We start from the raw sequence: 12249 nt of genomic DNA, 5'->3' as shown, positions 1-12249 counted from the left end.
CGTAAAGACCGTGAGCCAAACGGCCGTTTTTCATTTTGCGGCGTTCTTGGCCGCCATTCCTCCAGCTTTCTGGGCAGCGGTTACTCAATTTCCGATGTTCTGGTTCGGATGGTGAGTTTAAGTGTTAACGGTTGGTTGTCTGTCCACACTGTGAGAGTGGGACTGCTTTTTGTTAGCTACTAACGTCCCTCTTCCTTCCTTCCCTCAGCTAGAGCCGGGTCCAGTACTTTGGGATAGGTTGGTCTGCATCACTTGTCATCATTGCCCACTCCTCTACACTGGTCTGGTGAGTTCTGGATGGGGTCACAGCCTTGAGTCTCGTGTGAACTCACTCTGTGCGGTTTCTGGCCTGCTTTACTAGTATAGTACATAAGTTGGCAATCTCTGCTAGGCCTCTTAATTGTGTAGGCTGGAGAAGGCCGCAGTTAGGCCGCGAACAGCTCCACAGCCACAACCGCTGTGCTTACGGACAGGGGTTGGGCAAGAGAAGTCCGGTAGAGGCAGAGAGGTCCTTCTTCCTCAGTTATGGTGCGGGAGTGAGGCCTGGTGAAGGCTGCCAGTAAAGGCTACAGCCCCGCATGCCCACTAAAGGAGAGGGTGTGAAATCCGTGGTCGTGAGGCAAGATGGCGGCTGTTTGGCGCCTGTTACCAGAGATGATTGAGAGTTGAAGGGAAAGGGAGCCACCACCGTTTTTAATGTTGGATTAGGAGGGAAAGTCCCTCTGTAGGCCGTGAGTAGATGAAGTAGAGCTTACTGTAACAAGTGATACTGTACAGCGGTGTACATCAGGTACACCGAATTGATTTGTTAACTGTGCCCAGTTTACAGCAGTACCTATCTTACTGGTTCACTCTGTTTACCTGGAGTATGTGGCTACTAACATTAAAAGCACAACTTTATAGAAAGAAAGTTGCTGGTTCAGTTCTGTAAAACAGAAGTGCAACCTCAAATAGGAAGCTCGAGATGGGGGAGAGTAAAACTCAGTTTTCCAATTTATTGAAAACTATTTCAATAGGTCTGTTTAAAGTCTTACTGTTTTGACGAAGTCTTTGGGAAAAAGATGTATTTTAAGAATTTAAAGTAATGCATATATATGTGGTTTAATGTTAGATTGTTTATTTCATTTGAAAAGTCTTAACTTTACTCAAAGCACTTTTTTCTTTTACATACTTACGTATTTTGCTGGAAAATCGGAATCCTGTGTTTGTTCACTATGAAAAAAGATTCAGCATGTATCTGTCTTCTGAAAGTTCTGTGCTGAAATTTCACCGGAAAAGAAATCTTCCATCAAGGAAATGGTTCTGAAATAGGAAGGCCTTTTCATAAGGTTACTAAAGGATGGGAAAGGTTTTGCTAAGTAGACAGAGGAGTAGAGGAAATAATTTAACAGACAGAAATCTCTTCTGAGAACAAATCTAGTTTGTCTAGAGTTGATTTATAGGTAGAAGTACTGTATACATTTAGACCAAAAGACCTATAGTTATGAAAGATGTCACAAGATTTGTTTGATATTCACATAGTCCTGGCTAAAACCAGTTCTGGATCTATTGCAGGTGTGATAAAGTTGAGTGATAATGGGAGCTAGATAGTGATAATGCTATTACTGGAAATTTTTTTTTTTGCTAAGAATATTGCTTTTTAAGTGGTAATCTCTTCTAGAGGATAACTGTGTTCTTTAAAGTAGCATAAGTAATTATCATTGAATTAGTAAATTTATCATTGTCAAAACTACAGGGATAATTTGAAAAGTTTCTTTAATTGTTCAGAAATAAGTTAATAAAAACAATAAGTTTCACTGTACCTTAAAGTCTTCCTAATCATATAATCTTTTATTACTTCTCACTTAAACTTTTAGAGCTCATGCTTTAATTTAAGGATGACCTAGGTGTCACAAAGTTTCAAAAATAATGTGAATGAGTGCTTATTTCACAGTTTTGTGATTTTAAAAAAGTTTTTTGTTTTCTTAGGTTGCAAAGTTAAAGTAGTGATACTTCATGAGCTATTCAAGTAAAACAAAATTCTTAAGTCATTTAGACCATGGTTTAGAAGAGGGCATTGCAAAAGGCAGACTAGAAGCAAGTTAAAAATGTGTTATTTGTTGGCACTTGTTAATTTATTCTGTTTGTTGACTGTAGAAGTAGTTTCTTGATATCTTGGCAGCTGAAGAAATTTAAACTGAAAAATTACATGTTGCACAGTACAGAAGCAAAAGGTGTTCCAGTACAGCCATTGTGAATATGCAAGATTAAGATAAAATTAGAAGCATACTTTTTATGTCAGGTAAGAATATGCTTTAAAAGATTTCTACAAAAATGCTTACATGTTTATTTTAACTGTTTTTGTTCAAGTTATAATTTTTTTACCAGGTTCAGAGAGCTTATTAATTGGGAGAAATTAATAGATTAGTTCATTAGACATTGATCTTACTAATTTGACAAATCATGGTGATTTGTATGTATGTGTATATGCAGGTGCATATGTGTATGGAAACATGTAAATGGTCTGTATGTATGGAGAGGTAGAATATAACTCAGATGTTGTTTCATAGGTGCTTATCTATCTTGCTTTTTGAGACAGACTCTCAAAATCTCTCCAAGTAGGCCAGACTAGCTAATTTAAGCCCCACCTTTCCAGATCTGGGATCACAAGTGTGTGCCACATAACCTGTTATTTTTTATGGTAGATCTAGGACTCAAACTCAGGCAAACACTTACAGATTTATGGATTGAGATCCCTCAAGGTGCTGTTTTTCACTGTTTATTTAATTAAAATCCTTATTTTGAAAAGCAGAATTTGGGGTTAGTTTCAAAAATGAGGGGAAAAAGGGGAAATTTTCCATACAATCTAGTAATTAGTTGTTAGTATAGTTCAATAGATTAAACAGCATCTAAATTATTTTCTTACTTATTTCTTTTTCTTTTTTTTTTTTTTCGGAGCTGGGACCAAACCCAGGGCCTTGCGCTTGCTAGGCAAGCGCTCTACCACTGAGCTAAATCCCCAACCCTTCTTACTTATTTTTGATCCAGCTTAAAATGTCCTTCAGCCACAAGGCCCTGGGTTCGGTCCCCAGCTCCGAAAAAAAAATGTCCTTCAGCATTATGTAGTTGAATTGCATATAGGGCAGAAAAAGGAGATAACCCTAAGCCCCCTGTTTTCATTAGAAGGCTACATATATTGTATATGATTAGCAAATATTTTAAGATTGACTAATTAATTTTACTTGGAGAGCCATTCAGTTGTATTTAATTCTTTCCTGGTCTCCAAGGTTAAATAAGTAAATAAGAAACTAACAATTATTTGACCTTCTTAGTTGTTTATATTTGTTTTTGATTTTTTTTTTCAATATAGTGTTTGCTGGCTCCAACACATGTAAATCATCCTGGTCTCAAAGTTGAGGCTTTCCTGCATGTGATATGCTAAAAGTATTTTTAATAAGCATTTTGCTTTTCTCTACAACCTTTAAACTGCCAGGACTTATATGAACATTTACACAGTATAAAATAAATCAATAGAAAATACTGTGTAGGATTTAAAACGAGAGTAAAAAGTATTATATAGTTGAAATGTAAAAGAAGATCGATTTTTGTTCTTTGTGAATTTACTATTTACTATTTACTATTTAATATCTTTAACTGAAAATTGAGTTGATACTATCTTAGGTGAAAATTAAGAGAATATGCATATTTTAATACAGATTGTCCCACATAAAAAATAAAGCACACCTGTTTTTTCTTTTTAAGATAATTATATACATTTCTACTTCCTCTTTCCTTCCTTCAAACTTTCACATTTACCCCATGTTATCCTTCAAATTAAGTTTTCATTTTTATTACTTGTGCATGTCTTTGGTCTCTGTGTGTGTGTCTGTATGAATATAAAACCAGAAAAGTTTGTTTAATGTTACTTGTATATAGGTATTCAGGGCTGACTATTTGTCACTGGACTACTAATTTCTCTTTGCTGGAGAAGACCTAACCTAATCTTAGCTTTTGTCTATTGCCTGTAGTTATTTGGGTTTGGTTTTGACCTCCTGGCCTTATACCCAGACACTTTGGTATGTCCATTGGTGGCATCCTAGTTTAGCTCATAATTGGGCAGTCATGTTGGTGATACATTATGGGTGTAGCTCTGATATTACTAGAAGGCATAGTTTCTGAGCAAACTCTGATCCTCTAGCCCTTAGGCTCTTTTCCACAATATTTCCAAAACAGGTGTGGAAGTGTTTTGAAGATGTATCATGACTGCATTTTGATTGGTTCTGGTTTTCTGTAGTAATATCCTTCTGTTGTAAAATGAATTCTTTTTGATGACAGGTAAAGGCTAAATTTATCTATGTTATTTTTTATTAGATATTTTATTTACATTTCAAATGTTATTTCCTTTCTCAGAATCCTGTGCATAAGCCCCCTTCCCCTCCCCTTCTTTTATAACAGTGTTCCCATTCCCATCCACCACCTTCAAACTCCCCCTACATTTCCTTTCACTTGGGGGTTCCAACCTTGGCAGGACTAAGGGCTGCTTCTTCCATTGGTGCCCAACAAGGGTATTCTCTGCTACATATGCAGTTTGAGCCATGGGTCAATCCATGGATAGTCTTTGGGTAGTGATTTAGTCCCTGGAAGCTCTGCTTGGTTGGCATAGTTGTTCTTATGGGTTGCAAGCTCCTTTACCTCTTTCAGTCCTTCCACTAATTCCCCTGCAGGGGGTCCTATTCTCAGTTCAGTGGTTTGCTGCTAGCATTGACCTCTGTATTTGGCATGCTCTGGATGTGTCTCTCAGGGGAGATCTATATCTGGTTCTTGTCAGCATGAACTTCGTAGCTTCATCCATCTTATCTAATTTTAGTAGCTGTATATATATGGGCGCCATGTGGAACAGGCTCTGAATGGCCATTCCTTAAGTCACTGCTCTAAATTTTGCTTCAATATCCCCTCTTATGGATGTTTTTGTTCCCTCTTTTAAGAACTGAAGACTCTGCACTTTGATCATCCTGCTTCTTGAGTTTCATGTGGTTTGTGGATTGTATCTTGGGTAATTCGAGCATTTGGGCTAATATCCACTTATCAGTGAGTACATACCAACTGTGTTTTTCTGAGTTTGGGTTACCTCGCTCAGGATGATATTTTCCAGTTCAGTCCATTTGCCTATGAATTTCATAAAGTCATTGTTTTTGATAGCTGAGTAATATTCCACTGTGTATCCATTCCTCTGTTGAGGGGCATCTGGGTTCTTTCCAGCTTCTGGCTATTATAAATAAGGCTGCTATGAACATAGTGGAGCATGTGTCTTTTTTATATGTTGGGGCATCTTTTGAGTATATGCCCAAGAGAGGTATAGCTGGGTCCTCAGGTAGTGCAATGTCAAGTTTTCTGAGGAACCTCCAGACTGATTTCCAGAATGGTTGTACCAGTCTGCAATCCCACCAACAATGGAGGAGTGTTCCTCTTTCTCCACATCCTCACCAGCATCTGCTGTCACCTGAGTTTTTGATCTTGGCCGTTCTCACTGGTGTGAGGTGAAATCTCAGGGTTGTTTTGATTTGCATTTCCCTTATGACTAAAGATGTTGAACATTTCTTTAGGTGTTTCTCAGCCATTTGATATTCCTCAGCAGTACATTTTTCTTAAGAACTGAGCCATTCTTTTCCTGCACCAAATATTAACATTCTAGTCCAGAACTTTTTATTTGAAAGCATTGGATAGCATAAAACATATTTTTTTCTCAAAAATGAATAAAATCAATATTTGTTTTTAAAGGGTTATTATTTTATTTTGTGTGCACATATGTCTTATTATGGGCATTTTCACATGTGTGAGGGTGCTCAAGGAACCTATGAGTGGATGCTAGATGTTCTGAAGCAGATATCTGTAACAGATAACCATGAACCACCATTCCTGACATAGTTTCTGGGCACCAAACTGGAATCCTTTGAAAGTACAGTACATGCTCTTAAGCACCAAGCTGTCACTCCATCTCCAAACATACAGTTTTAAAAATCAAAATATATTGTTTACATGATTGTAGTATCTGGAAAACTTTAGATTCTGGAGGTTAAAAAGTATTTTTATTTATTTATTTTTTTTTATTATTATCTTGAGTATTTCTTATATACATTTCAAGTGTTATTCCCTTTCCCGGTTTCCGGACAGACATCACCCTCCCCCCTCCCCTTCCTTGTGGGTGTTCCCCTCCCAAACCTCCCCCCATTGCCACCCTCCCCGCATAGTCTAGTTCACTGGGGGTTCAGTCTTAGCAGGACCCAGGGCTTCCCCTTCCACTGGTGCTCTTACTAGGCTATTCATTGCTACCTATGAGGTTGGAGCCCAGGGTCAGTCCATGTATAGTCTTTAGGTAGTGGCTTAGTCCCTGGAAGCTCTGGTTGCTTGACATTGTTGTATTTTTGGGGTCTCGGGCACCTTCAAGCTCTTCCAGTTCTTTCTCTGATTCCTTCAACGGGGGACCTATTCTCAGTTCAGTGGTTTGCTGCTGGCATTCGCCTCTGTATTTGCTGTATTCTGGCTGTGTCTCTCAGGAGCGATCTACATCCGGCTCCTGTCGGTCTGCACTTCTTTGCTTCATCCATCTTGTCTAATTGGGTGGCTGTATATGTATGGGCCACATGTGGGGCAGGCTCTGAATGGGTGTTCCTTCAGTCTCTGTTTTAATCTTTGCCTCTCCCTTCCCTGCCAAGGGTATTCTTTTTCCTCATTTAAAGAAGGAGTGAAGCATTCACATTTTGATCATCCGTTAAAAAGTATTTTTAGAAAGGCTTTTACCATTTTCAACATATGTAACCAAGGAAAGTTCTATTAAAAACTAAGGCATGGTTAGTTGCTATGGAAACTCAGAAGAAAGAAAATTTTTACTAGCAGTTTTTATTGTTTGCATAGAGAAGGAAAAAACATATTGGGGGATGGGAATTGATCCCATATGATAATATAGACTTTTTATTAGAAAAAAAAAAAGAACCAAGTATAGAATTGTGAATTTAGAGAGACACTGTATTTCAATTTTCTAAAAGATTTTTATTATTTTAATTATCTTTTATTGAAAAGGATTTTTACAGAAGTGCATATGTCAGCAGAATCCAGAGGTAGAATCAGATTCCCTAGAGCTGAAATTAATAGGCAGTTTTCATACTAGGAACTGAAGTCAGGTCCTTTGCAAAAGCAATATGTATTCTTATTACTGAGCCTTTTTCAATTTCACTTATTTATTTTGACATTTATTTGTATTAGTATGTTCACACAAACCCATGTGTTGCATATGAGTATGTATATACCATTGTAAATACACATGTAAAAGTCAAAGATTAACATACAGGAGTCAATTCTTTTATCATGTAGTTCCTGGGGTCAAAGTTCATACTTGGAATCATAATAAGTACCTTAGAAATCTTGGTGATCCCTTTTTATTTCTTTTTTGGCACCTGCAATTTTTCTTTTTTCTTTTTCTCTGAAGAGTAAAAGTAAACAAAGAACAGTTATTTGAACTATGGTGAATGACTTGAGGATACATCTCAGAATACAAGATACAGTCTGAGGCTGAATTAAGTTAAACATTTTAAATGGAAATTTTTTTATTATTTTCATTTAAATATTTTCATTATTTAAATTTTGTTTTAGAAAATTCACTCGTTTTACATGTATTTTACATTATATTGTATATGGAATTTATAAGATACAGGGTGGAAATAAGTATAATGGAGAATATTATTAGATTCCCCTAAAATAAGAAGTATAAAGTATAATAGATAAGACCTTATGAGAAAGTACAAGGTATAGTCATGAGGCATTAGAAAGGTGAAGATAGCCCAGTCTCTTAGGTTTTAGAAGGCAGGATGAATGAGAAAAAGTATGTGAATAAATCTGAATTTGTATTGTTGAAATATTAAGAATCTGGCTCTAAAGCTGGATGCTTGTAGTGTATGCCTTTAATCCCAGCACTCATGAGACAGAGGCAGATGTAGCTCTTGAGTTCAAGCCCAGCCTATTCTTCCAGGACAGTCAGGGCTCCACAGAGAAATCCTGTCTTAAAAGGGAAAAAAGTTGAAAAGGCTCTAAGTAAGTTAGGGCCAAAAACAAGCAAGATAACAAACAGCATTTGATATTTTAAAAATTAGTCCTATTTTTAAACCAAGGTCTTATGAGAGGACTGGTAGTTCAGACAAAAAATTATCTGGCTTTTAGTTTGAAACAGGAATTTGAACTGCGATGCAATTTATTTGGTAAAGTACCTACTTAGCATCCATAAGGCCCTGGGAATAATGACTTATGCCCGAAAATTTCTGCACCACAGAGTTCATTATCAGAGGATAAGAAGATCAAGGTAATTGGTCACCACAAAATAAGATAGCCTTAGATTTATAAAACACTGTCTCAGAAAACCAAACAACAACAACGACCTGAATCTAATGTACTATAAAAAGTTTTTATAAGATGTATGACTCATTTTATAAATGCCCTTGACAACTATCCTGGTGATGTGAGTTGTACTAATATGTTTGAAAGTGAGAATCACTTTTTACAAGTTGTCCTCTGACCTGAACACTAATACTTTGGTACTTATGCCTATATAAGACATACAAAAGTAAAAATTTTAAGGTAAATATTGGGTAAATGTAAGAAGGTTAATAATGTATTTGTAGAAAAAGTAGACATCTTCAATGTTATATTAAAACAGAATATAAAAAATTGTATTTAATTTTGTCTATGTAAACTGGCTATTTCTCACGATAGTCTAAACCAAATTTAGAAAATTACTTCAAGCATTAAAGTGACACTTATGTAAATAGGTACAAAAAGACTTTATTGTCTTTTTTGTTTCAGACATGAATTATACTTATTATATCTGGTATCAGTTCATTTATGGTCCATATAGTTAAAGCAAAAGCAGAGACTCTTACAAATATACTTTTTCGGTAATTAGAAGGTCAATTAGGATGGACCGTTTGTGTACATATCTTAATTAGGAATTTCGTTTTACCATTTTATAATGTGAAATTTATAATTGAATTTATAATTTAGCAAGACTAAAAACTATTGTAAATTTATAGATGTAATAAAATTTTGCCAAAATTTACTAGGAATATACAAAATAGGTATAAGATTGAGTTGCCATTGGTAGACAAGAGGAACTTTCCTCTAAGAGATGTTTCTGTATATTATTTTGAAAAAATGTAATATTTGTTTCTATGTAAAATTTGAATTTTTCTTAAGATTAAAATAAAAAAAAACTTAGGACTTACTTCCTGGAATGTTTAAAATAGCAAAATCATAAAGAGTACTTTGATTTAGTTTCACTTCTAATTATAGTGTTTTCTTATGTATTCCTTTTTATTGCAGTTGATGGGTTATTGAAAATGAGTGCTTCAGATATGTAAACATGATGACATTTTAATATGTAATATAGAAGAAATCAATATTTGATATTTATTCCCTGGTTTAGGAGCTGACTTAGTCAGAACTGAAAGCCATGGATGAAGAAGAAATTGAATTGACTCCACAGGAAGAAAACTCATTGTTTGATGGAATAGGTATAATATTTCTTGAGTATTCTGATTCTTAAATTAGATTTAGAATTATTTCAACAAAATTTGTTGTCAGATTTTATTTATATCATTTCGTACAAAATTCCCTTAGTATTGGCTGAACTTTTATTGGTAACTCTGTCAGTTATACTATCAGTATTCAAGTCTTACTGCTAGTTTCAGTTATTTTTTATTTATTTATTTATTTTTACAAATTATGTGTTCATATGCATGAATATGCCATGGCACCTGTGGTGAGTAAAGAAGCAGGATTGCTTGCTTTACTAGATGTGTCTCAGGAATCCCAGATAATAAAGCTTGGTAGCAGATGCTTTTCTCTGCTAAATCATCCAACTGGTTCAGTTTCACTTATTCTGATATGTACAAGTTATGCAACTAAATACTACTAGTTCTGATTTGGGGTATTTTACAGACATAAGCCCCTTATCCCATCTCCCTTCCATTCTTTTATAAGGGTGTTCCAATTCTAACCCCTCCCCCAGTCCCAACATTTTCCTATACTACGAGGTCCAACCTTGGCAGGACCAAGGACTTCTCCTTCCATTGGTGCCCAACAAGGCTATTCACTGCTACATATGCAGCTGGAGCCCTGGGTCTGTTCATATGTAGTCTTTGAGTAGTGGTTAAGTCCCTGGAAGCTGTGGTTGATTTGCATTGTAGTTTTTATGGGGTTGCAGGTCCCTTCCGCTGCTCCTTCAATCCTTTCTCTAATTCCTCCAACTCCATTCTCAGTTCAGTGGTTTCAGCTAGCATTCTCCTCTCTATTTGAAATGATCTGGCTGTGTCTTCTTGGCTTTCTCAATCCTATCTAGTTTTGGTGACTGTATATATATATATGGGCTGTATATATGTATATATGAATATATGTGGGGCAAGCTCTGAATGACAGGTACTTCAGTCTCTGCTCCAAACTCTCCCCCCGACCCCGCCCCAGAGCTGTGGACCAAACCCAGGGCCTTGCGCTTGCTAGGCAAGCGCTCTACCACTGAGCTAAATCCTCAACCCCCAAACTTTGCTCCATATCCACTCCTATGAATATTTTTGTTCCCCCTTTTAGAAAGGAGTGACACTTTGATTTCACTTCTTCTTGAGCTTCATGTGGTCTGTGGATTGTATGTTGGGTAATTCAAACTTTTGGGCTAATATTTACTTATCAGTGAATGGGTACCATGTGTGTTTTTCTGTGATTTGGGATACCTCACTCAGGATGATATTTTCCAATTCCGACCATTTGCCTATGAATTTCATAAAGTCATTGTTTTTGATGGCTGAGTAGTATTCCATTGTGTAGATGTACCACATTTTCTGTATCCATTCCTCTGTTGAAGGGCATCTGGGTTCTTTCCAGCTTCTGGCTATTATAAATAAGGCTGCTATGAACATAGTGGAGCACGTGTCTTTGTTATATGTTGGGGCATCTTTTGGGTATATGCCCAGGAGAGGTATAGCTGGGTCCTCAGGTAGTGCAATATCCACTTTTCTGAGGAGCCTACAGAATGATTACCAGAGAAGTTGTATAAGTTTGCAATAAATCAAACAATGGAGGAGTGTTCCTCTTTCTCCATGTTTTGCCAGCATCTGTCGTTACCTGAGATTTTGATCTTAGCCGTTCTGACTGGTATGAGGTGGGATCTCAGGGTTGTTTTGATTTGCATTTCTCTGGTGACCAAGGATGTTTAATATTTCTTTAGGTGTTTCTCAGCCATTCTATATTCCTCATCTGTGAATTTTTTGTTTAGCTCTGTACCCCATTTTTAATAGGGTTATTTGGCTCTCTGGAGTCTAACTTCTTGGGTTCTTTGTATATTTTGGATATTAGCCCTCTATCCAATGTAGGACTGGTAAAGATCTTTTCCTAATCTATTGGTTGCCATTTTGTCCTATTGATAGTGTCCTTTGCCTTACAGAAGCCTTGCAGTTTTATGAGGTCCCGTTTGTCAATTTCTTGATCTTGATCTTAGGTGGTTTTTTTCCCAGGAAATTTTCCTCAGTGTCCATGTGTTCAAGGCTCTTCCCCACTTTTTCTTCTATTAGTTTGAGTGTATCTGGTTTGATGTGGAGGTCCTTGATCTGCTTGGACTTGAGCTTTGAACTGGGAGATAAGAATGGATGGATTTGCTTTCTTCTACAGGCTGACCTCCAGTTGAACCCGCACCATTAGTTAAATGCTGTCTTTTTTCCATTGGATGGCTTCAGCAACTTTGTCAAAGATCAAGTGACCTTAAGTGTGTGGGTTCATCTCTGGGTCTTTAATTCTATTCCATTGGTCTATCTGTCTGTCTCTGTACCAATACCATACAGTTTTTGTCACTATTGCTCTGTAATACTGCTTAAGATCAGGGATAGTGATTCCCACAGAAGTTCTGTTATTGTTGAGGATAATTTTCCCTATCCCAGGTTTATTGTTACTCCCAATGAATTTGCAAATTGCTCTTTCTTACTCTATGAAGAATTGGATTAGTATTTTGATGGGGATTGCATCGAATCTGTAGATCGCTTTTGGTAAAATGACCATCTTTACTATATTAATCCTGCCAATCCATGAGCATGGGAGATCTTTCCATCTTCTGAGGTCTTCCTCAATTTCCTTCTTCAGAGACTTGAAGTTCTTGTCAGACAGATCTTTTACTTGCTTCATTACAGTGACACCAAGGTATTTTATGTTACTTGAGACTATTGTGAAGGGTGTCATGTCCTT

At 36.6% G+C, this 12249-nt stretch overlaps 1 protein-coding gene across 2 annotated transcripts in view; it reads left to right on the top strand.

Annotated features, from left to right (window-relative positions):
• Zfy1 (zinc finger protein 1, Y-linked) overlaps positions 1-12249 on the top strand; it is a 41363-nt gene continuing 29114 nt past the window's right edge. The window contains exons 1-4 of one of the 2 annotated variants that reach the window (XM_039100725.2): positions 1-111; positions 209-286; positions 2137-2281; positions 9449-9536. In XM_039100725.2, the coding sequence (XP_038956653.1) occupies positions 9476-9536 (61 nt within the window). In that variant the 5' untranslated portion in view covers positions 1-111; positions 209-286; positions 2137-2281; positions 9449-9475. Of the gene's footprint in view, positions 112-208; positions 2282-9448; positions 9537-12249 lie in introns of both variants that reach the window. The other variant, XM_039100724.2, reaches the window with a different exon arrangement.

This window comes from Rattus norvegicus, chromosome Y (assembly GCF_036323735.1).
Source record: "Rattus norvegicus strain BN/NHsdMcwi chromosome Y, GRCr8, whole genome shotgun sequence".
Taxonomy (NCBI): domain Eukaryota; kingdom Metazoa; phylum Chordata; class Mammalia; order Rodentia; family Muridae; genus Rattus; species Rattus norvegicus.
Note: the sequence above shows the minus strand (reverse complement) of the source record. Positions and strands in the feature narration are given on the sequence as shown.